The 26,133-nt window shown below is 44.8% G+C and overlaps 1 protein-coding gene across 3 annotated transcripts in view; it reads right to left on the bottom strand.

Annotated features, from left to right (window-relative positions):
• Positions 1 to 26,133, bottom strand: part of LOC144729379 (adiponectin receptor protein 1-like) — a 40,053-nt gene that overhangs the window by 13,251 nt on the left and 669 nt on the right. For 2 of the 3 annotated variants that reach the window (XM_078609609.1, XM_078609607.1), the window contains exons 2-5: positions 21,456 to 21,639; positions 9,886 to 10,029; positions 5,783 to 5,954; positions 728 to 914 (exon numbers count right to left, since the gene is read on the bottom strand). In XM_078609609.1, coding sequence (XP_078465735.1) covers positions 728 to 914; positions 5,783 to 5,954; positions 9,886 to 10,029; positions 21,456 to 21,639 — 687 coding nt within the window. Of the gene's footprint in view, positions 1 to 727; positions 915 to 5,782; positions 5,955 to 9,885; positions 10,030 to 21,455; positions 21,640 to 23,605; positions 23,816 to 26,133 lie in introns of those variants that run through there. The other variant, XM_078609610.1, reaches the window with a different exon arrangement.

Here is a 26,133-nt window from a genome sequence, read left to right as displayed (position 1 = left end):
GTTGTGATAACGATCTATCCCCATACAGACGGAAAGAGATGTCGATTAGTCCACTTGCTGTAATGCCTTCTCCTGGGGAGCCAGGGTGTGGCACCTCCTCCACGCCCACGAAAAGAGTTTCACAACATTACGTGCGGTGATCCACCAAGCCGCGCTGCCTCCGTCCGCAGTGCTGGACGACAGGCAGTCGCGTGCACCGCCACCACTGCCCGGCTACGGCGGGCCAAGGGCGGTAGTCTAAATCCACAGAACAAGCAACCACTGTTGGCTATCCACTAAGTAGCACAGATTTTGTTGACTGCAGAGTGGTGATGGTGTTGGGAGATGATGATGATGATGAATTAAGCACCCCACCCCCCTTTCCCGTCCCGAGATGTCTGCAAGTTTCAGGGTGGGTTCACATCTGAATCTCGGAACGCGCAAGCAGTTCGCGTAAATTTTATTGAGAGAAGCATGGCGCCGTTGTTTTTAAAGACAACGCAGAGAACTGCAGCAACACGGCCATGATAGCTGGAGCTTCGGTACACACATCTTCCAACCTGAAGGCGTACTGATAAAGTTATTCTTTGTTAGTTTTTCTTCCGATTCAGTTCCGATGACGTACACGTACAGAACGGAATCTGAAGAAAAACCCAATGTGTACGTACGCCTTCGTACACGTACGCCATCGGAATGGGAAAGGGTGAAATAGGGTCAATGCTAGAAGGGCTGAGCGGAGGCTACTGACTTGGAGAAGATCTTGGAGACGCTTTCCGAGTGGCAGTAGACCGTGTGGAAGAGCCAGGAGAAGCAGAGGCACAGGATGGCGCCCAGGAAGAACGTGCCAAAGACCACCTTCTCCTGGAGCGGTGCGATGAACGCGATGTTGGGCCTCAGCAAGTAGATGGTGCCCAGGATGAGGAACAGCAGGAAGCCTGTGATAATGACAAACAATAGCGAGGGGGAGGGGGACGTGCACAGAAAATTATCAGCAACTCCTGAAGAACTGCCGATATTTTATTGTTGTGATTTACAGATTTCATGACTAGCGGGGCAGCCTGCTACGTGGCCCAGCGGTGACGTCATTGCAGCCGGCTGTACAAGTTCTCAGTTCGAGCCCAGCGTCTGCCCTGGTTAACATGGCCGGAATAATTAACCATAAAATACACGCCGTCTGCATCATGGTGAGCATTGTGAGATCTCCGACGCGATTCCGCAAAGACTAGGCCAAGCGTGCCGGCGTCATGCTCCAAATTTAACAAATTTCACAAGTTACTCGCAAATTACTTAATTGGAAAATGGTGTGTAGCAACATTGTCCCCCCTCCCACCTTGTGCCACACAGGGATATACTACCACTGGTATCCCCCCTTGCATAGATTGCCACAGGGCGCCTCAATATTTATTGCATGGGAAAGTGCAGCACAAATATTAAGGAGCATAATACTCGTTGGTTCAGGGATACAACTAGATTAAGCATCTGGTACCTAGTGTGCTCCATTCCAATGCCGTTTGCAATGGAATGTAGGACCAGTTTCGGTTATTTGGCCATTTTTCATTTTAAGCATTTACAGCGTCACCTCCGAGAGGATTATTTGCACCCAAGCACCACATCCCAGCAGTAAATGTAATGGATTGCCGGAGAGTTACTAAATTATCAAACAACAATGATCGCACCAACTTTTATAACAACACAACTTGAGCCACCTTTTGCGACAAACACGAGCGAATTGGACGCCCGAGCCCATCAGCAATATCACTCCCGTCCTCTCTCGAGCCACCCCCAACACGTATGCTCAATCATCAGGAACACAAATATGTATCACTTGTTTGCCCACGCAATTGCGATTCGTTACGCTTGCGGTGGGAGGTACAACTTTAGTAATTGCGGAAAGTTAGGCCCAGTTGGCCTTTACAAAGGTGGTAAAGGTGCAAAACTGCAGTGACTTCTTGCTCATGCCACTGCTGGCAGAAGGGGCCTACATTAGAGGTTATTTGGCCTACTCTTCCACGCATTGCACCACCGCACGCAAGTTGTCGATCGTCTGTGTACCCCATTCATACTGCTGGGTGGACAGAGGAAAGGGGGGGGGGGGCACGGGAATTTAAGAAACTTGTCCAAATTCTCAATTGCTGCGCAGTAAGACTAAATCGAACCCGTGACCTCTGGGTTGTAAGTTCAGCGTGCTAACGATTACCCTCCGGCAGCATGATCGTTTTCGTTAACACGCCATAAAACTTCAGCCGATGCCAGTTTTCAAAAGTGTTTATCTCAACTGTGACACAGTCACACGCTGTTCTGCCTAAAGCGGAGGGGTGGGCATTGGTAATTGTGCACAGAGATTTAGCAGCTGGGAGTTATCAAGCCGTTGTCCACTCTGGCCCAGTGGCATGTGTGTCGACCAGCTACCCTACTCACCCTAAAACCTTCAACTGCCTCAGAGGTCATGCACATTAAACTATCAGCTGACAGTGCCACAATGCCATCGTTTACATATTTGCACATACGGAGTTTGCTTCGTAGTTATCTTATTGCTTCTGGCTGTAAGAGAAAAGCCATTTTTCTGTCTTGTATAAAGCAATGTTTTGTTAAGCAAAGACTTAACAAAGTGTCTGCGTATGCAAACAAATCCTGAACATGTATATTGATTCTGCTATACAACCCGAATTATCTTAAAATTACAGTACAGTTAACAATAGATGCCCATGGTTAAATTAGCCAAAATGTGCCCATCTCGGAAGCCAGGCCAATTGGGCCTGGATAATGATTGGATTATTACTTCGCTTGTTGAACCAAGAAAGCCTCACCAAGTCTCAAGGCTTGTTTTCAGCAGGGTTCTGCCAAGTTCCCAGGAGGAGGGCGACTTTGCTTTGTGTAATCCCCATTGAGTAACTTTCTGGGTAATTTGTCAGCATTTGGAATGTCTTGGCAATATCAGCAACCAGCATAAACGAGTGGCCACAATGCACAGGGTTCGGCAACAAGCGGCACTGGAGCCACACGCGATTCTTTACGGTCTGTTTCATGACGTTATTCACATGCATCGCGGCTCTTGAATTGTAGATTTGTTGACCGAATTCGCGAAAAAATTGCTCATCCTGTTATTCTGGTTGCCGACCCGTGACTGTTAATAAAACAGACAGTGTAGGCTGTTGCGTGGCTACATATTTAGCGGACAAGTGCATAAACAACCTACTTGCTGTACTGCATCACGCAGGCAGCTTGTATTGCAGGTGTCCGCCTACAACATACGTGTCAAGTCTCAAGGATTCCCCTTGACACTCACGGTTTTCACGATTTTGAGTGTCTTGCAGTCGTGCAATGGATTTTCACGTTTTTTGCTGTTTACCTGAAAATAATACAATCAGTCCCGTTCATTGCAGTATCTTACCGGCAGCTGTCGATGGGTCAGGTCTCATGTATGGGTCAGCTGGAAAAGTGTTGTCTTTACTCACAGTCCTTCTATGAGAAATAAGTGGGAACCAATAACAACTATCCCAGGCCATTATTATTTAACGTATGATAGGGGGTGTTCATTTAATTTACTAAGGGGTGCCACGGTGGCGAGATGTTAACGAGCTTGCTTGGTATACAGGTCGTGGGTTCGATCCTGACCCTGATGCCTGCATCGTGTGGATTTTTCGCCAGGTAACAGGTGTTGTGAATATTTGGCTGCAAAATTTATTTTTACACGATAAACCACTAAGTTGGGCTATCACTTTTGGCGAGGTCGCTTCTGAAAATGAGGTATGTAGCTTATTGGAATTTAGCTGGCAGAATAAAAATAGTTTGGTTTTTATTCGCCTCCTACTGCTGTTACGCAAACTCATTTCGCAAACATCCCGCCCGTTTTACGTAACAGTAGACTCTCCTCTGCCTGCGTGAAAATGTAATGTTTCTGTGCCTCAGTTCCTCTTAGTTTCTTGGGTTTTCCCCACAAGGTTTTTCAGTTAGAGGGGTCTCACTATGGGGCCCTAAGGGGCCGACGTGCACGCTACAAACATCGCCTCCAAGTAGCCGTCTTGCTGGCATGCGTCGCCACACCAGTCGAAAAATATCACGGACGTAGACCATTCACTGATGAAGCTCTATTTACGTTCAACAATACATAAATTGTACTGCGTATGTAAGACTCTATCTGTTTTTACCGTAGTTCAACACTTTGGAAGCAAGAGTTTGCTGGGCCGTATTTATTCGTGGAAGTTCCAAATCGGTCGAGTTGCGATGCGGGGTTTTTCTCCCAGTTACGCCTCTCAAAACAATGATGCCAATGATGGCATGGCCTAGGGTAGATTGACAAAGGGCTGTACACAATTATTGCTTCCCTCCGTAATTCACATCGTTGTCATGATTTTGACTCTTGATTCAAAAATCACAAATCAATTATATATTTTCCCTTGTGGTGCATAGTGGTATGAATCTAAAAAAACCTATAGTTACAGGAATCTTTAAAATGTAGAGTAACTAAAACCTACACAATAAATGTAGTTATTTATTTTGGAAAGCCTCACCGAGTCTCAAGATAATTTTCACGAGTTTCATGTTTTGCACACCACCATACTTCATCAAGTTGGTCACTGCCAGTTGGTGAAGGGAGAGGGAAGCCCAGGAATGGCACAGACATCACTTGCCACTGACATCAGCGAGAACCGGGAATACAACTCTGGTCACTGGGTTTGTTGTGCCACTGCTCCTCCTCCTCCTCGTGTACATGTATAGAGGGTTGTAACGATATACCCACCCCACCACCATCTCCCCTGCATCCCGGAAAGTTGATGAACTGCAGTGAATGTAGAAGCCACTTGAAGCCAAGGGGTCACATTAATTCATTGGCCACTTATGTTAACCATGGACACGAATTAAATTCAGGTGGCCGGGACATAGTGCAGTACGCTAACCACACATTCATCATCATCAGCATCTAATATTTATAATACGTTTCCCAGCCAGTACATCGAGGCGCCAGAGGATACGAGTATTTGAGGTAATTACTCAGTAAGGAAATAATTTCAGAGCAAATGCAAGGTTAAAATACAACACGGTAGAAGCGTTTCACAACCTGTGGTCCATGGACCACTGTGGGGGGGATCTCTGTCTGCGGGAAGTGGCCTGCGAAACTGTTGCAGTTACCAATTATTTTCACAAAACACCATATATTTTTCCTTTTCTGACTGCACGGCAGTCCGCGATAATTATTGGAGAGCTGACATCGGCTCCCGAGGGGCCAAAATAGGTTGTGAACCACCTACATAAGAGAATACACAACAAGTGAGCGAATCAATCATTGCATCCAAAAAAATATCATCATCACGATCCATGGGCAGATAAGCCTGTAGAGGTGTTCACTGCACATTTTCGTCATTTGTCTCCACTTTCTTCTGTCTTGCGCCAATGTGCTCAAGTAGTGGCCACATCTTTCTGGCACCAATCTGTTACGTCGTCGGTCAAGCCATTCTCCGATAGGTCTTCCTCTCATTCCAGTTCTTCCCATTTTCACGAATAACACTTTACATTTTCCGGTTGTTAGTCTGACATGTGTCCTTCTCATCACTGCCTGCATCAGGTCGTCTTCTACGCGCAACCTTTTCTTACTTTCACGTTGGTCCTTCTTTGGGTCCAGCTTACATGGCAGTATCCTCTCTAGCTACACATTTAGAAAGCCAATAACTTATCTCGGTCAGCTAAAATAAACATAGCGCACAGTAAACATAGTTTAAACAATTTCAATCGTAGCGTCACAAGTCCCCCTTTAGGCAGAGGTAAATCGGGGGCAGGGCAGGGTATCGCGCCACCGTCAGCTGACCGATGAGGTGCGTCCAGATGTTGCCGGTCTCCGTGTGGATGCGGAAGATGCTCCTGAAGCACGCGCGGAACGACGGCATCGGCGGGCGGTGGCCGTGCAGCAAGTAGTCGTTGTCCTTGAGCCAATCGGGGAGAAGGTCGTGCGAAAGGACGGGCCACCTCCCCTCCCACACCTACGGGGAGGGACACGTCAATTCCCGCGTGTGCCCCTAAGCGTTCCCCTTCCATTAGCGACGACGGAATTAAAATGCAAATGAGGGTGGCATAATAAGTGTGGTCAACAATTTGGCGATTTTTTTTTTATATGGGTTTCCGTCTGTCCACCCCTAGTTGAAAATGGGCTGATGGTCTTCATATTTTGGCACATCTCGATTTTAAGGGCACATATGATTTTTTTTGTCTCTCCGTTTACTGTGAAACGTTTTTCTAAAATATTACTGCCATTTACCTTCAAAGCTTAACATGATATTTATGCAAACTTAGCTCATATTTGTATCAAAGTATAAGAATGAACGAATAATTATATCAATCCACTGCCATACTTCTTCAACCAGGATAGCAACGCAGTGTGCTAACCACTTCACCACTGCTCCAACCAAAGAATTAACTCGGCAGATTTAAAAACCACAAGAGAGCAAACTGTATTCATTTGTTAAGAGCAATTATGTTCCTGGACAACGTTTACGTCAGACGTTTCTATATAACCGTATATAAATCTTGTAATGACCACACAGGGTGTCAAAGCCCTTGAGAGTGCAGCTGCCACCTGTAATGATGGCAACGCTATCAGTTCCCTCGTGGCCTGACATGAGCATTAACATTTCAGCAGCACATGAAACGCCATCCCAAAACATGTGCGCTCGCAAGACTATGGGAAGGCAGAATCGCACAGCACAACGGTAAATCCAGTACACCGGTGAACAAAAAAAAACACTGCGTACAAAGAAATATTTTTTCAGTAAATTTCTACTCGACTTTTTTTTTTTACACCACCAATGTCCTCTCCAAGTGTCACGACGAAGAAACTTCTACTTCATCCAGAATTCTAGCAACGTGCACAGTATTGAACTGCTGTCCGAGAACAGAACTGAACTACTTCTCAAGTCCCTTCAAGACGCCTCTTATGCCCAATAGAAGTGCACTTCAATTCTCAATTTAGAATCCTCAGAGCTGCAGTGTACAGAATTATGTTTTAAATAGAAACTAAAATTGTGCAATTATTGGTAACCGAGCGCAACCCATCAACTCGCTCCACTTGAGAAACCAGTTTATATTCAAAGGCGGCTGAAACCAGGATTTTAATCCAGGATCTCTGGAGCGCTGGTTTAACGCTCTACGGCACCACATTGGCACCCTGATATAACCTTAGCTGAGCCACGTAAAAAAAAACACGAGCCGACTTAAAACCCCGTGTAATCTTTAACCCCCAAACGCTTTCAAAAGGTGATTGATGGACGTTTTCAATCCAATGGGTTTAGGACATATGACTTCACGACAGGCTTGTTATACGCCACGCTGACTTGGCTCATCTTTTTCACAGGATGCTATGGTGAGGATATATGTTGTGATGTCGGCGTTGGTTTTCACCACCGCTCTTCTAAATGCTAACCGGAGACGGCCTGTCAAGCGATGAAACCCTGCCTTCCCACATTCATCATGAATGAAAGAGACAATGTGCCACGAGTGCATGTAATAAACATTAACAATAAAAAACATGTTACTTATTCACTGTGCTCATAATCCAAAGTTCGCCGGTTCTATTTCCCCAGGTGGGAGTTGAAACATCGGGTAGGTTTCTTAAATCCAGGTGCTTCTATCCACCCAACATTGTAACCAGGTACACCAGTTAGTCGATTGGCAGGTGGCAGGTGGAATGTGGTGGGATAGAATGTGGATACTATTACCACTTCCTAGAGGTCTGCGTTGCACGGAAGAGAAGGCCAAATCGCCTTGAGATGAGCACTCTAGAAATCCCCCCAAGTGGAGAGACTCCTTCCGCCAGTAGAGTTGTAAAAAAGTAATTTGCAGGGCTACACATTTAGCATGATGCGAATGTCGGAAAAACAATCATTGTGAGAGGAGGAAAGAAACCGCTACCAATAAACAAGCACGAATTGACGCATCATTTCATCAATTAAAATCAATCACGAATCCCGAACGATCTTGAAACACCCATCATTTTATGAACGTGAGAAATTAATCTCGATGCCCCTCCAACACTCTCCCTGCTCCAAAAAGCAAGGCTTCCTGTCCGAGCCGCCAGCCAACCTTCACTCAGTAGGGACATCGCTTACGTATGTTCCTGCGCTGCCATCATGATCCGGAACTCCCTTCCCATGCTCTGAACTGCTCGCCTGAGTCTAAGCTCGAGACGTTTATTTTTCCCTCTTCCTATGACGGACTTCTTCCTTCGACACAATAATAATAATGCCCACCCTTTTCTGTGCAGCGACCAAATTGTACAAATAAAGCAAACAAATTAGAAACAATATAATTGATGTGGTAAAAATTTGACTAAAATAATAAATCGTTGGATTGAATCGCAATCCAGAATCGTGGCAATTCATAAAATCTCTTGCCGGTTGAAAGGAGTGCATCTTTTACACACGCCTAATAATAAATCATCCCCTTTCAGGAATAAAACAGGAAACAAATTACATTACAACCGACAATACTTTTTTTGCTTTCATGACAGATAAAACGGTAATTTATTTCATAACAAAAAAAAAACCCACTCTGCCGGATGAGGAATGGGTTAACTCCGCTAGCCGAGGGACCATCAAAAGCAGGCGGCTCTGCAATTACTTTGCCACGAATTATCTCCTTTCCGCTTATCACGCTTCCTCGCTCAACTGCTCCGCCGCTACACCGGCGAATGTACAGCGGGCGAATGCTAAATTATATTTTCTCCGCGTCAGCGCTATTACCCTCGTGGGGGGGAAGGGGGGGGAGGAAAAAAAAGCGTTCGCCCGGCAGAAGCGCGGATCCGTCGGGAACACAGAGAAAGGGCTCAACCGAAAAATGACTGGAAAATATTTTCCGATTAGCTACGCAAAAACACAGGCACCGCAAATTCGCTTTGTCTGAAGCACAGCTGTACAAACTATAAAACTGTATTATGTTTTACCAGGTAAGGCCCACTGAGCCATTTCGCTCTTTTTCATAATCGACCTGGCCATCACAAATGATAGCAACGAAGCGGCGTATTGCGTGGACATTTATAGCAGCCAAATACTTTGAATGCATGCTGATTCTAAATGCGGAGGGAGAAAACTGGAGGACCCGGAGAAAAATCTATGCCACCACAGGGAAAACATGCAACTCCAAGTATACCGGGATTGAATCCATGACCTCATGCATACCAGGTGAGGTAGTTAACATCTCATCACCGCGGCACCCTACAGCGCGCCTATGTGCCGATATCAGCAAACGACATTCATGCTTGGGCAATTTAATTAATGCTTGGGCCTCTGATGCCATTTTGTGGGCAAGAAGCAAAAACAACACACTGTGGATGTATAAAGGGCCTTAACTAAAATACCACCGTGTCTCAAGCTGCAGTACAAGCAAGCTGAAAGATGGACACGGCGCATCTTGAAAGTAACTTGGTGAAAGGGAAGGCTTTTGCTTTCAAAGTGAATTTGGAACAGATGGGAGTCAAGGTTATTTTGGAGGTGACAGGGCATAGAGGTAAAAGTAGACAGCAGTGTGACGGTAGGTGTAAATGCAGTGCATATAGAGTACATCCACAGCACATCGAAAATAATTGGCGAAAAAGGAAGGGTTCTTTCTTGCCTTGTTGTTTTTAGAGAGGATGGAGGAATGGTTAGGGGGCTCCGGGGCAGAGAGACACAAACTAGACAACAGAATATTAAAGAAAAAAATTCATTTCACAGCCGATACAGGCATAGGCAGTGATAACAAAGTGCAGAAGCGTGAACTTGAGTTCGTGGGGCAAACGAAAAGGGGGGGTGGGGGAAGGGAATACCAGACCACATGGGCAGCAGCAGCAGAAAATCAACGATTGGCCATTGAGCTGAGGCCGAGTGACGGACAGGTAATCGCAACGCGTTCGACTTTGCGCAGCGCGGCACGCAATCTCACCTTGCACACAAACTCCTCCACCCTCTCCATCGCCTGGTGCGCCTGCTGAGGGATGTGGATCAGACGAAGGATGTTGTCTCGTTTGTCCTCCACCTCCTCCACCACCTCCTCCTCCTCGCTCTCTTTCGAGGAGACGGTGGCGGCCTGCAAAATGAAGGTCACCAGAGTTAAAAAAATACATGCCGTGTCCCGAGAGAGCAGGCACACATACAGAAAATACAAACAAAACCATACATTTATTGTCTAGCGTTACAGACTCTCAGGAAAAGTGCTGTTAGCGAGCACCTATTAAGGCCTGAACGCCACTTCAGACGATGGTGTGGCCAGCGCCACGTCTAGCTGCATTGCTATCTCCAGTGCTGGTGCTTAGATACTGCATTAGGTGCTCATTTAAGGCTGAGTCGACATAGGTGAGGCCTAGGATCAGTTCTGATATCACTCGCTAATGACATTAGCTGTTGATAGGAATACAACTTGGGTGGTTGGGTTCGTAACGCAGTGCGTTCGGTAACCGCTCCAAAGACAAAGATCCCCCGGGTGGCTTTAACAGACTATCGGGGCAAGTGCTGTAAGCAAGCACCTATGAAGGACGGTACAGCACACGAGGGGGTGAGTGGCCAGCATCACGCCCAACCACCTTTGTTTCCATAGTGGCGTTGTTTACACTCTGCACCAGGTACTCATTTGAGGCTTAGTCGACCTAGGGAAGGTCCTGGACCAGCTTAGATAATCGTCACTGGTGTTGGCTGTGAGCGGGAATAGAACTCGGGTCGCCAGGTTCATAGCACAGCAGGCTAACCCATACACCACCGCTCCCCACACTACCACGACACCACCACACATATGCGCACACAAATACAAAAGACAATCAAAGAACATGTTTCATTCAGCCCTTAGAGACTGTTGAGACTTTGAGGGATGAGTTGAGTAACATGCTCAGAGCCATCGGCCAATGACATCTTAAACTCGTGGGAAGCACGTTGACATTTAATCGTGCCAGGTTTATGCCCATGCGTTGTATGATTTTGAAGCAAGAGCTGTATCACGTGCTTGGGCTATTGTAAACGGTGGAGCAGAGCGCACCGGGGCTGATTACCAAATCATCGAGTGGAAGTTTAAATGTTTTTGTATGTATGTTGAACATCTTTCGCATTATATGTAGCCAACTGTGCCAATCGGAGAAACGGTATGTATGTATGTATGTTGAACATACATATGTAGAACATACATACCACATACATACCACACCTTTGTATCTTTGACCTTGCTTGTATGAACTACAAATCGCACATAAGCTTTTAAATGACTCCATATTCAACGAGTGGTCTCGGATGAGTTCTCCGAACATACAAATATATTAGCTTACTATTATACAGTAAATTCTCATTACATTGCCCGAGTACAATGAACCAATACCAAGCACTGCAGCTGCTGGGTGTGGTACTTGCAACCGTTAACGGGTTTTCATTTCCCTATCCTGATGGTAACTAGATATAACTAGACAACAAGAGGATCGCATAGACACAAACACATTATCATATTCTACTTGCGAGGGGCTTTAATGGCATCAGTTACGACCCAACGGGCTCTCTCTCTCGCTAGCTCAGCACATGAGCATTAACCCCCGAGGAAAGGTTCAACGAGAAACGATGTAAATTTGGCAAGTGAATACATTTGGCAAGTGAATTAGAATTGCAATGCGTATTTATATAATGCGCTGTACAACAGTGGGGCGTATTTACTTCACAAAGCCATCGATTTTGTGAGCAATGGACTATTTTTTATTCATTTCCGTTGTTTGCTCTGTTCATCTCAAACCTTGACTGTGGATTACTTTGCAATGCACACACACACAGAGAAAGCTGCACACCTTCAAAACGCTAGCTGCGTTTTTAAACCAACGCAACAGCTGTAGGCGGAGAACGGCACTCTCGTTTCACCTATCAAAAGCTGAAGAATGTCGTTGGCAGGTTTTGGTTTGGCCATGTAAGTTTATTTTGGATACAGCCGGGTTGCTGAACTGTAATGCAATGCAGCCATTGCAACCACGCAGCCTGGGCCAGTTTATCTGGCACGCTGCCAGGATTGTATCTTGCCTGACCTTTACTCGTACTTTATTTTTAAATGACGGTATCCAGCTGAAAAAAATATCACACCACGTGCACAGAGAGAGTTCCCGTCAGGACTACGGGGAGATTCCGGGAGCATTGTCTCGGCGATAGACAGCGTCCCGCGCGACCCCGTCGCAAGCACGGACTCGGGCGCTCGCAGACAATGCACCCGGGCCCCCGCGCGGCCTGAAATGTGTTGTCCAAATGAACCGGCCCAATCCGATCCCAGCATTCCCAGTTGACATTGCGAGATATCGTCACACACATCTTTCACTGAACTTCTTCTTCTAATTTCCTACGGGTTGCGTATTCAAGCGGCCGCCCCCTATAAATGCTGAGTGGGTATATTACGAGTAAAGAAAAAAAAAATCTATAAAAAATGGTGAATGCCATGGGGTAACAGGTATTATCGGCTGTGGGGCTATGTAGCGGGCATCAGAGAGCATTGCAATAAAATCCATTGTAGTACTGGGCTTCTATGCTCCCAAGTCTATGCTCCCCGCATTTACCAACCCGCACTGACCAGCATGGTAAGTATGGTCAAACATCCCTCACAAAGCACATGGCGTGGGGAGGCTATCATCCAGCAGTGGGTTGACAAGAGAGCTGTAAGTGAATTTATTTAAAGTTCCTAATTGCCACCGCATCTCAAGGCACTGTACTCGAGCGTGCTGTGACAGCAGTGCTCGATGAGACTTGGAAGTTTTTCCTCGCCCGTTAATGACGCTTTGAGACTCAAGTCAGGCGGACAGCCTGGGGACACACAGCCTGGGCGTGCATCTACAATACGAGAGCAAAGCAGAGCGACACATCAAAATAAAGACGATTCTCTTATGCTCATGACGCGCTCATCAAACACTAAAATTCAAGAATCGATATTTTCTGTCTGTATACTTTTGCATGTGAACAGGTTCAAATAAAACCTGCAGAATCTGCCTGCACTGCAATGGCAAACAAAAATGAAATTGCGGATGCAATTGGAATTCAGAATCGTGACATTTCATAGAATTGCACGGGGAAGGCAGAATTATTACCTGTTATTTCGGGTGTCTTGCTTTCAATAGATTTATAAGTTTGCAATCCTGAGAGCCTAGAAACCAAACTTGTAATTGAGCGGTAACCTGGCATGGAAGGGGTTGTTACCACAGACAACCCGGAATGCACCCAATGTCATCACATCTTGAAGGCCAAGCAAAGTTTGAGCTTGGTTCAGCACTTGGAATTGCGGAGCACTTGGGATTGTGCAGCACTTTCCAGGTGCTGGAGGTTTGGGGCCGCGAGGTGTGGAGTGGAAATTAAAGGATGAGGTCTCAGCCTCCCCCCCTCGCGTGTGAATGGTGAGCGTAATATTGGTTCTCCAGTTTCCTCCCAAGTGAAGCTAAATCTCTTGATAATGGAAATGGCCAAACCATCCCAATGTAGCAGCACCCTGGTACTGCGCACGTTTTCGTGGTTGCGCTGGAACAGATCTCGGAAGCAGCTTTCAGAACGTGGAGCGAAATGTCGGCCATGCCAAGAAAGATGCGGTACAACACGCAAAAAATGTCGGAGATCTGTCGCAGGATTAATGAAAAAAATTTTACTCTTGAGACTCAGCGAGGATTTCCTTGGTAAGCAAGTGGATGTTATCGCTTTTTTCTTTTTTCAACTAGTACAGACAAGGAGTTAAAATCCAACACTTTCCAAAAATGATGAGAAAACCCATCACGACGGGAATATGCTTGCAGGATGGAATCAAGGTGATTTAACAACACGCAAAAAGTGTTCCCATAATAATGACAAGTGCACTCCGTGCATGTATGTTATTTTTTTTACAGTTATGTTTGAGTATATTCTGTCCCCCTCCCTCTCCCCCCCTGAAAAATACCGCAGCAAAATTGCCCTTCCCTCCCGGGGTCTTGTTCAATAAAAAAAAGTATAAAAACACACACAACACACAAAGGTGTGCTTGAGTTGGTGGCCCCAAACAATAACACGGCCACACGTTCAGCTCTATCGAGCTGGTGTGCCGACACAAGACTGACAGCGTTGCACGTGCAGTGTGGGCGATCACATGACGTGCACGCAAGGCATCACAGGAGCCGGCACCTTTCTGCCGTTTGGGAACCGGCGCGCGCCTTCCCGTGCTGTTAAATCCACCGCACGCGAGTGCTACGAGTGTTACAAGGGCGAAATTCGCAAGGAGACAAGATGATGATCACGCCGCCGACCCTGCGATGTCACACCAGCGGCAATTTGGGCGCTCGCGTGAAACGGTCCCCAGTGTGCAGTCTCCAATGCACGACAAAAAAAAAGCCCACGTGACACTGAAAATAAATGAATAACCTAGACACAAAAAACAACAACCTCCTTATATATCCGCCTTCATCCAGATGCAATGTTCACAATACAAGCATGTAGGTTTTTAAAGTGAAATGGTAATTAGTGCCCTTGTTATGTAAGCCTATTAAAAAGGCAGCGATTTAAACCCTTTCAGGCTGAGAGTACAGTGAACAAAGGTGGTAAAACGAGAGAAGGGCGGTCCTTCTTGAGTTGCCTCTTTCTCATGCCGCAGGCTACGAGCAGCTTAAGAAAATGTATTTATACTGGAAAATCCGATGAGCTACAAAGCTATTTGTCAGAAACGTCAAGGAGGAGCTGGAAATAATGTTAAACAAACAACAAACAATACAGAAACACGATAGGAGTCTAAAGTACAAGAAAGGTAAACAAATGACTGAAACACATACAAATGAAACGAAACCATCCCCATCCTACCAGACAAAGTCCACCAAGGTATTAACTTATTTTCAAAAGCGACCTGGCCACTAATGGAAGCTCAACAAAGTGACTCATCATTTTGACATTGAGAGCAGCAAAATCACCTAAATAGTCCCAACGCATGAGAATAGGTTTTCCCCGTTTTTCTGGCAACAAAACAGGTGTTAAGCTGTTAAAACACCAAACTGGAACCTTTTACAAGGAATCCTGTCTGCATTAACCACAATACTTGTGGTTGGTCCACACCAGAGACAGCTTTCTTTCGAGCCTAGTCTCAAACGGTGTTAGACCAGAGGACGCCAAAGGCGTACTGATTGGTCAGAGTATGTTTTTTGTTTGCATTCTGACCACAAGTATTGTGGTTAATGCAGACATGATTCCTTGTAAAAGGTATCAGTTGAGTGTTTTAACATCTCAACTCCTGTTTTGTTGCCAGAAAAAAGGGGAAAAGCTATTCTCATATTTTGGTACTGGCAAAGGAGGTACCATGAAGTCTCAATGAATGTTTAAAACATTTGGAGAGGAAAACCGGAGGACCCGGAGAAAAAAATCCACGTGATCACGGGGAGAACATGGAAACTTCAAATATACAGGCATCAGGGTCGGGATGGAACCCCCGACCTCCTGCATACCAGGGGAAGGAAGAGAACATCACACCACCGCGGTGCCCCTTAAGAAAAGCATACAAATTCAAATTGCATCATCAATTCCCAAGCTTCGGAAAGGCAGTAAAACAACAGCAAAAACAGTCCCGAATCACACCAAGACAACACACCGTCCCTTCATAAAAAATTTAACAGCGGCATTTTCCATTTTCACTATTCATTTGAAGAGAAGCCCAACTGTTCCATTACTTAGGACATTAAACGGAGCTCCATCTCAACACTAAAATAATGGTTAAAAAAAGAGTTTTAAATAAAGCATTCCTTTGCTTCAATCTTAAAAGCATTCGGTAACTTGTAAATATTAACCGTGTGTTAAAAAAATAAACGGTTTGTACTTTTAATACTCAAAACTACATTCTGCTTCGCAATACACAACGTTGTTAAGGATGAAATGCTTACATTGTATATTATGCCAAGCAACAATACTGTAGTGTGCAATGTACAGTGTCTATAATTGGCTCAAACATGCCAAGACATATCATCCAGTTAAACCAGTCTACCCTTGGGGCAATAGCCTATGAGCACACACGCAAGCATTTTTATTTCATTTTAATCTTCGCAAGCACAAAACAAGAAAGTGGCAAGCTATACTTATATTGCATGCGGAGCCACGGCATAGCGTTAAGTGCAACGTGGTATGAACCCGCGGACCCAAATATGATTCCCGGCCAAGGCTAACGTCATTGGCGAGTGACAACTGAATAAGTCCCGGGTCACACCCTCACTCCCAACCCCTCTTTCCCCTCCATTTACAAATCCCCAGGCAACTAGGGAGGATGAGAGACTCTGGACTCCTAACTTTTGATTTATTACATAGACATGGCCGGTGTGATCGAGTTTAATGGGCTCAGAAGTGCGCAAACCGAGTTGAACAACATAGCCGACAAAAGTTGCTGCGGTGTGTAACGGAGCGGATTTTGCGTAACATTTGAACAATGCAACAAAGTTACGCGAAAATAAAATTGCACCGTTCAACTCCGTCTACTTGAGCGTGGAAATGTGACCGCCAAATTCCAATCAAGCATTGCCTCCCAAAGTCGTTGCCATCCGTCACGGTTTTCGCGCGATGCAACTATCCATGTAGCTTTCGTGTATTTCCGTATAGAAGTATTCCCGGATCGCGTCTCCTCCTTTGGCAGCCGCTCCAGCCACTCTATCACCTGCTGTCAATCCCGTCCGGTGACGTGTCCTTTCCAAGCCCACTTACTTTACTGAAAAGTCAACATGTCTCTAACTTGTGTGACCCACGCGTGCCTCTTTGGTTACCCAAATACACCTCGACCTGCTTCTTTGCACACTTTTCAGCTCCTATTATTTTCCTTGCCAAGTGTTTATATTTCCACCCCCTTGTCATAGTAGTTTATACAAGATACAATCAATATACCGAATCAAGACTTTCTTTCTTCGGCACACCAGTTCGATGTATTTAATCATTAACTGTGAGAAAACGGGCTGAAAATACAAGAGGTAGTTTATGTTCAGGATTCGCTGTGTAACGAGGAAAATGAATTGTTCTGGTTATATATTTTTAGATAGCACAAATGGCAGCTGAATTTCGATTTAAAGCTTTCGTGACTGCAGGGATTCATCTTCTTGGTTCTTTCGGTAAAATCACGTAGAAGGGAAGTAATAAAATAATAAAAAGAAAACATAATAAAATAATTCTCACGAAGTTTCGGCCACAACGCAAGCAGCCGTCATCAGGTGAGGACGGCTGCTTTATTATGTTTTATTTTTATTATTTTATTACTTACCTTCTATGCGACTTTACCAAAAGAACCAAGAAGATAAATGGCAGCTGGTTTAGCCAAGGCCATGCTACTGTCAGCTCCAGTGTAGGACGATACGCACAAGCTCTGCGATATTGCGCATTTTTTCTTTTTTTACGATTGCTCAATACCACCATGACCGAGTATATACTTTCACATTTTACAAATAACACAAGTGCTGCAGATAGGGTAAGTTTCACTTTGGTATGTACGATTGTTCAAGCGAAGCTACCATAGTGGAATGGTTAGCACACTGGAATCTAGAGGACACCAGTTCTATTCAGTTTCCAGGCGCGGCAGTTGAATCAATGGGCAAGGTTCTTAAATCCATCCCGCATGTGTCCACTCAGCAGGAAATAAATGGGTCCACCACAGAGAGTCAATTGGCGGGGTGCATGTGGTTGATTAAAGTGTGGGCACTCCTACCTCTTCCAGGGCATTGACCAGGCTGGAAGAGTAGGCCAAATACCCTCCTATAGCAGGGGCTCTCTTCTATAGAGAGTGAAGGTCTTTTATACACGCAGTGGCATTAACTAGGAACTTCAGGGCTGTTCCTTTATCTTTTACGGTCACCCAGTAACCCTGTGTTTGCGAGGGATAGTGCCTACGACATATTTCACACTCGCGAGAAGACGGGACAGCTGGCTTGATGTTGCCCGTGAAGGTCGCCCAGGGGCAGACAATAACCTGTCTGTGACAACTGGCAATCTACTTAAGGTGTATCGTAACTATCATCGTGCGAGACATGACTCAAAGCACATGGCCACACAACCATACAAACATACAGTTACAACACAATCCGAGTCAGGCAGAGATGAGATCACAGCCTAAGAATATCAATAATCACTGCAGGTATAACACTCCACTGCATGGCTTTGTTGGGTAAACTTCAGCCACTGCTGGCGGCAGGATCACCACTAGAGGGAGCTCTCCAATGTGTCTCTTGGGGGAGTATTTTTGGCCTACTCTTCTATGCTGGCTAGACGTCTTATCAGAGGTGGGGAGTCACCCACACTTTACCCTGCAACGAGCGACCTGCTGATCAACCAACTTCAACGTAGCCGTTTATATAATGTTGGCTGGACAGAGGCAAGAGGCGGTGGGGGGGATTTAAGAAACTTGCGCATTGTTTAAGCTGCCACGCCAGGAGCTAACATTGATATATCTATCTCTGGACTGCAAGTCCAGTGCGCTAACCAAGATACCGGACAATGCAGCATCCCTGCGTGACTTTGTGAAATGTAACACAAATGCACCGAATGGGTAATCTCAAATGTCAAGCTTGCCATGTTGATGGTGGGGGGGGCTATGGAGGAGGGCATATCTAACAAAAGACATCTAAACTTGACGTGGCAAGGAAACGGAGCATCTGTCAAGATTATCGATGCAAATTGGAGCTCTTAACCTCGCAGGATCATAAAAAAACAACACACACCAGCCCCCACAATTTTTAATTATGAATGGTTAGAACAATTCTGCGCAATAGTGAATAACAGTCACCAATTCAGATTTCTGTCACTTGGTAGGGAAAGGTGAAGCCCTGTAACTTCTTGTTCAGGCCACTTTTGGTTGAAAGGGTTTCCCCCCTTGGCAGTAGCTCTGCATAGCCCCATCTGTAGGATAGTCTGGCCTACTCTGCCACACTGACGAGGAATTTTGGAAGAGGTGGGAGAGTAACCCACACTATTCCCACCACATACAACCTGCCAAACGACGCACTGTGGTAGTGTAGCCATATATCTATTGCTGGGTTATCGCCAATAGTTTCAGCTGCCGCGCCGAGAGATCAAATCAAACCGGTGACCTCTGGATTGCAAGTCCAGTGTACTGTTATACCGTGGTCTCCTTCAAAATCTGTGTTCGACTCAAACATTACAAATGTGTTTTTAATTTCTTATTTTTAAACGCCAATTTACTCTTCAACAGCACGGCTGCCGTCACATTAATTTTTATGTGCGTTTCCAAAGTCGTCCCATTGCATGAGACAACGCAGTTCCAGTTGCTGAGCAACATTCTAATTTTGGATAGCATTTTGTTCCCAAGTTACCCATTTGTTGAGACGTTTGCATGCATGTCTGTTGAACTTCTTCGCACCGTACGTAGCCAACTGAATTATAGCCAGCTTTAAGGTGCTACCTTACCAAGGAAGTAATTATCTTTTACAAACACGAATTAACCGGTCAGAACAACTAAGATGAATTAAATATACATGCACGCATGGGGATGCTGCCGTGGTGTGATGGCTAGCATTTTGGAATTGCAATACACAGAGGTTGCTGGGTTCGGTCTCCCAGTGCGAAAGTTAAAATAATGGGGGGCATGTGTCTTAAATCCATCCACCCTTGACTCGCGCAGATCAAGCCTCAAGGATTACCCCTTGGGACCCATGAGTTGTCTTTTTAAACCGAATTTTGAGTCTCTCACAGCTGTGCAAATGATTTCCCACATTTCTGGTTTGACCAAAAATAATAATATTCAGCTCTATTTAGTGCACCAACAGCTGCGAATGCTTGGCAGGTGTTTGTATTATTTAATTTCCTATGGGGGTGGTTCACTAAGTGGTGGACATTAAGTCCATTGCTGCTATGAAAACTCATTTCATAACTGACCCCCGCCCACATTTTCTCATAAAGTAGACTCGCCCAATGCGTACGTGACAATTGACCGTTTCCCATTCTGATGACGTATGGAATTGGAATAAAAGTAAAATAAAATTACTTTATCGGTATGGCTTCAGGTCGTAAGACGTTACTGAGGCTCCCACAAGGCCATGCGGGGCAGCGTGGCACAGTTTGGCGCCAGCTATCAGAGTGCGGTCGTGTCGCTACCTGCCTTGAGTACAACGTCTTTGAAAACAACGGTGCTATGCTTCTCTAAATAAAATTAACTCTAACCGCTTGCACATTCCGAAATTCAACGGTGAATGGGACCCAACCTGCAAACTTGCAGACGTCTCGAAACAGGACAGGGTTAAATGGTTCTGTACATCAAGCTTTTTGGGTTTCTCGGTTTCTTGAATGGCTGCCTCAATTTCTTGGGTTTCCCCGCCCCCCACCCCCCCCCAAGGTTTTTCAGTTGGGGTGGACATTTACGCTCTTGCACCCCGAAATATGAACGGGTACACCAAAGTTAGCGGATTAGCAGGTCACGTGCGATGGCGCAAATTGTACCGATGTCTGACAAGCGTATGTCTGAAACTACCTGCTAGAGGCTCTCTAGAGCTCCATCTAGCGGTGGCCCTTCAATCAGCAGTAACGAGAGCAAGCAACTGCAGTGCTGCATGTTTACCTTGTGCACAGGCATGAATATTCCTAAAACGCACCCTTCTCTAACATAAAACGTGGTTGTAAAAGAACATTTCCAGCACAAACGTCACCTCATCTTGAGAGGTCCGTGGTAGGCTCCAGTGCCCTTTGAAACCAACACAATTTACATAACAAAGCAGTAAAATGATAAGAGAGCAGTCAACTTTAAATAACCCCTTCGAAAGCGTTCGTGTTATCAGATGTATAAAAAAAGACAAAATGAAAGACAATAAAAAAATTAGGCAGTAAAAAAAGCTTTCATCAGTGTCAGCAGTCCACGGTGATGAACCATGTTACTCACGTGATTGTTTGTGTTGAAATGCTTATTTTACTGCGAAAATAACGTGCGGCTGACGATGGGTTGTTAGACTGTGTCCTGTTACGATGATCGTTCATGGTGCAATTTGGCTGCCAAAACGGGGAACCGCAGCACTGTAAAACATTACTATTGCTTAGAAAAAAGACAAATATCCCCCGTGTAGTCTTACACAGGCTGTTGGGGCAGGTATTATTTGGGAGCACCCATGAAGGCCTGCACGGCAGGCCTGCATGGCAGGCCTGCATGGCAGGCCTTCATGGTCGGGACCACACCTGGCCGAATTTGACTCCAAAGTGCTGATGTTTACACACTGCACCAGGTACTCATTTGAAGGCTGAGTCGACCTAGGGGAGGCACAGGACCAGTTCAGAAAATCACCACGACCGTTTTCTGTGGCCGAGAATGGACCTCAGGTTGCCAGATTTGTAGCGTAATGTGCAAACCGCTACTCAACCGCTTTGAAAAAACACACACACACACGTACATCTTCATTTCTTTGTATTGCCAAGGGCCAAAAACGCAATTTTTTAAAAGTGCATTCATTAAACCACGTGAAGCGCACAGTTAAAAATGAAACGTTTCAACACAGCTTTTTTGTGAGAAGTTAAAACCCGCCACCATTTACGACGCGTGATATTTACAGGGTCTGGAGAGGCTGCGGACGATGAAGTTGGCAAGTCATCTTCCAACCTCCTCCTGTCCGACACCTGGGTCGACGCGTCTCCCTGCAGGCCATCGGTCCCAGCCGATGGCGGCAATCTCCTCCGCACTCCGTTGACTTGCGCGGTATCCATTTGGCACTGGGGCCTCAAGTCCTCTGCTCCCCTACACGTGCATAGTCAGCAACATGCGCACACACACACATTTCAAACACTTTTTTTTGCCAATTTCCCAGAGAACGACACCACGGTGTAATAGTTTGCACACGATTTGAAATCCAGAGGTGGCCCGGTTTGATCCGATATCCTAGCTTGGCAGTTGAAGCAATGACCAAGCTCTTTAATTCCCCACAGCGAGTTGATCGGAAGGTCACGTGTGGTGTGATCGAGTGTGGGTACTCCCACGTTTTCCAAGATGTCTGGCCAACAAAAGAAGAGTAGGCCAAATACCTTTTGGAGGTGCTCTACACATGCGTGAATTGAAACCGCATATAGCGTATTTTTGGTCGAAATAGGTTAGCCACATATACACCAAATCGCACAAACCGAACCCGCATAAAGCGAGGGAAACCTGTAAAGCCATTATTGCCGAGTGCTGCGATTGGTTATCACTCCTTAATCGCTTCTACCATGGTTGCCATTTCCATGAACTTCACTCATTGATTACTATAGCTATTTTGAGGACTCTGTCTACCAGCTGGAATGTTTCTGGTCATTTGTCACAACCACCACACTAATTCTTCCCTAGCACCCTTTAACGTTTGAATCCCCTCCCATCGTCTCCGTTCCCAGGTCACCGTCATAACCTTGCTCAATTTAAGAAATCTATCAACTTGTTATCTATGATGACTTTAATAGTATTTTTTGTCTCTGCTGACCTTTGGGCCTGTGCTCTGCACGTGCGATTTAATAAAGTGCCAGATAGGCTAATGTTACATAGCCCTCCTCACCCCTGGTACTTTGGGGACAAATTCAGAAATCATATTCAAATTCAAGCTCTTTTCAAAGCTGAAGTGGTGATTCGAGAGTCGGAGCTTCAACTCTGGTGTGTTTAAGCATGCCATCTTCAGCACAGCAGATGTTTTAAGAGCCTGTGCAATTACACGCATGAGATCAATACGTTTGGCTTTAATAGCGCAATTCCCCAAATAATAGAAAACTACTCACAATAAAGTTCATAAATGTATGTGATTAAGTTCAATCGGGTCTACCCTGACAAACATAACACATACGTTTGATAGGACTCTGCTGGTTATACAAGGCTTATTTGGACAGTGAAACCTGGGCAAAAAGGATTTTAAGGGGACTGGAGAAACTTGATGTTAGGTGTGGGTGAAGCTTGGATCGGAGAACATTGCATGTATTACACTATATCAGGTACATGAAAATGGTTCGTTAGGATGCAGAAAAGATGCAACAGAACAACAAGTTTGCTTCCAATGTACTTTTTGTTCAATCCCGAAAATTAACAATTTACTAAAATGTCGAATTATCAAGCACAATATTACATTTTATCGAGGAGTATTTCCCATGGGAGCATTTAATTGCAATATAATTGGGATATAAATGCACAATGGAAACAACATAAAGAGGCTTCACTCAACTAACGCTGTGTTCGCACCTCCAATTAGCACGGTTGGCTACGTACGTACGGTGCAACATAAGTTCAACAAACAAATATAATGTATTCTAGATTTGAAGCTTTCGTGACTGCAATGATTCATATCCTTAGGTTTTTTCGGTAAAGTCACGTAGGTAAAAACATTAAAAAGTAAAATAAAATAAAAATCTCGACGTTTCGGAGGCAACACAAGCTTCCGTCTTCAGGTGGTACCGTGACTTTACCGAAAAAACCTAAAAATATAATGTATTACTTAAAACATCAACAATTTACGAAGATGTAAGAACACTTAGCAAAAGATCGTATTTCTTTTAGCAGAATCTGTGACATTTTTTTCAACTTCACATAAACAATCAGGCTTGAATTCCACTCAACAAAACTTGTTTGCGAATGGAACGCAAGACGAAATAAAACTGCGGTTTATGTTTTTATTTGGCAACATTCTAAAGCTGCTGTCTTTACACTCACACACAAATAGTAAAACGTGAACGCAGTAGAATCGAACACTTACGTGGACATGCAGCAGCACAACACCCACACACTAAAATGCACTTCTGAGAAAAAAATCAACGCTTATGGGAAGGTCCTTGCAATAAGCGTCACTCGTGACAAGCTATTTAATTGGAGGCCGAGATAAATGGGGGCAAAAGCCATTTGAACGAGTGTGACGTGTACAAAAATGTATTGTCACAACCACTTCATTTCTCAAATTTCCAGTTTGCGTCAATCACCAAATCACAGTGGACAATAGCACTGTCGTTCGAGCGAACTGAAAATAACGATGTTTGATGTAGATCTAAGAGTATATATTGCATAACAATGAAAGGCTGTCTGGTACAAACGAAGAGAAATAGGCTTTCCATTGGGCTATAAGGAAGTCTGCAGTATATACTATTGCTTCACCTCGGGCAGTGTATGCGAAGAATTGGGTCAAAGGGTAAATGTTTTTTTTAATATCAAAGAACATTTCGGTCATGAGAAAAACACTTCAAGAGTGTTGTGATGACAAATGTTGAACTGTTTCAGTTTAACAACATTCACTATCGTAATCCCACACTGCAAAGAAACAATTAATTCGAAACTTGGAAATGTCTCTTTTTATCACGATTCTCTCCAATCACAGCCCCACGGCTGTGGGCCCATGAGAGTGTTTTGTCCATACTTCGCCACGCTGGTCAGTGCGAGCATGAAGGTGAACCAACAAATCAGTTCAGACAGCACTTGCCAATGACTTTAGCCGTGACCATAAATCTAGGTGGATGGTTGCATCACATGACCATGATGGATGGTGATGGCTTGAGGCAGCCTTCATCCAGGAGTGGATAGATCATAGTTGCTGCTGGTGATAACTCCCCCCTCGATTAGTAACATTCAACTTCACCAATGAAAAACATTCGCCACGAATAAACACACTGGTGCCGATGACAGACACGGTGAGTGGGCTCCTGAAGTCTCGTTATAAATAGCTGCCGTCCCATGCCGGCCGCTTGTGAAACTGAAGCCACCCCCACTAGGTATGTGTGGTGGCTTTTAACCTACGTAAAGTACCACTGTACTTGTTTTCGAGTGTAATTTTATGCCCAGCGATTTGTCCGGGTTCCGTACTTCATCAACATCGTCGTCGTTTGCCTCTCGAGTGGCATTCGAGTGGCATTCAAGCGGCGAGGCTTTTAAGCCGACGCAAACACGAATTAAATGCGAAAACAAGTGCTCACAAACACGAATTAAATGCGAAAACAGGTGCTCACATTTGATACAAACACACAGAGCATTACATCTTGACTTAAAGCTTTCGTGACTGCAGGGATTCATGTTCCATCATTGATGGGACGGATTTAATAAAAGTAAATGGCGAGACACGACGAGTGAGTTTATAGGTAACGTTGGAATTCTTGGGAGGGAGATGTTTACATTCAACCAGTTCCTTTGGCAGAGAATTAGAATAATAATCTCCACGACTTGGGGGGGGAATCATCCAGCAGTGGAATGGCAAAAGGGACTGTAACATCTACACATCGTGTACACACAATGTACTTGAACACAATGTACTCACAATCGCTTAAAACGCCAATCTTGTTATATAAGCTTGCTGCAAAACCACTCAACCATCCGCCTAAACCTGCTCACCAAGTTCGGCAAGAGCTTACCATGAGGGTTTGAAAAATAATTTGAAACATTCAGTACCAACAATACTATTACCGCTTAAAATTCAACTACAGATATTTTCACAGCCGCTTTGTCAATGCCCTGCTGAATGAAGGGCCATGAGAGATCTGACCATACTTCACCAGGATGGTCACAGTGTGGAATCTCATTCACCGCTGCCGATTGTCATGGCGAGGATTGAAACTCACACGAGTCGCGGAGTTCATAGAGCAGTGCTCAAACCACTGCGCCACCACTCCACTCGATTGCGAAATTTTAAGAATTATAAAAAAAAAATACACACTATGTAACGTTCTGTATGTAGCCTGCGCTGTCCAAATCACACATCAGTTGTTTAAGTGTTGACGTGATGCAGAAAGTTATCAAGAGTTTTCTACTTAAAAAAAAATCTGCTTTGAAACAGCAATCAAGTAATATACTTTTAAAACGAACAGCGATGGACCCATGTCCTGGCATGACTGAATTACTCATAATACAATTCAAACCTCACAGCTATGCAAAATTACAGCCTTAATGTACACATCCTGAACCTAAACACGATGTAGTTTTCCCTGCATTTCATGCGATAACCTTCGACTGTAATGAATTTGTAATGCGTATTCTAACACATAAAATATGCTTAGACATACCTTGATTTAATTTCAGCAAACACTTCAACTTATCACCTCTCATAAATAAAGTACATGTACAGCAGCCCTTTTAATCAATTCACTGTTGGATTCAGTGGCTTCCCACATCCTGCGGATTACGTGGGGGTTAATGGCTCATACTAAAAGTTCTAAAATTAAGATCATACTTCACTCCCCTGGTAACTTTCACCATACCTCACCACGCCGGTCAGATGGAGGCAGGGAGAACACACGTGGAATATAG

The sequence above is a fragment of the Lampetra planeri genome, chromosome 32 (genome assembly GCF_965212315.1).
Source record: "Lampetra planeri chromosome 32, kcLamPlan1.2.h2, whole genome shotgun sequence".
NCBI classification, from domain to species: Eukaryota; Metazoa; Chordata; class Hyperoartia; order Petromyzontiformes; family Petromyzontidae; genus Lampetra; species Lampetra planeri.
The sequence above is the reverse complement of the archived record's forward strand: the minus strand, read 5'-3'. Positions and strand labels throughout refer to the sequence as shown.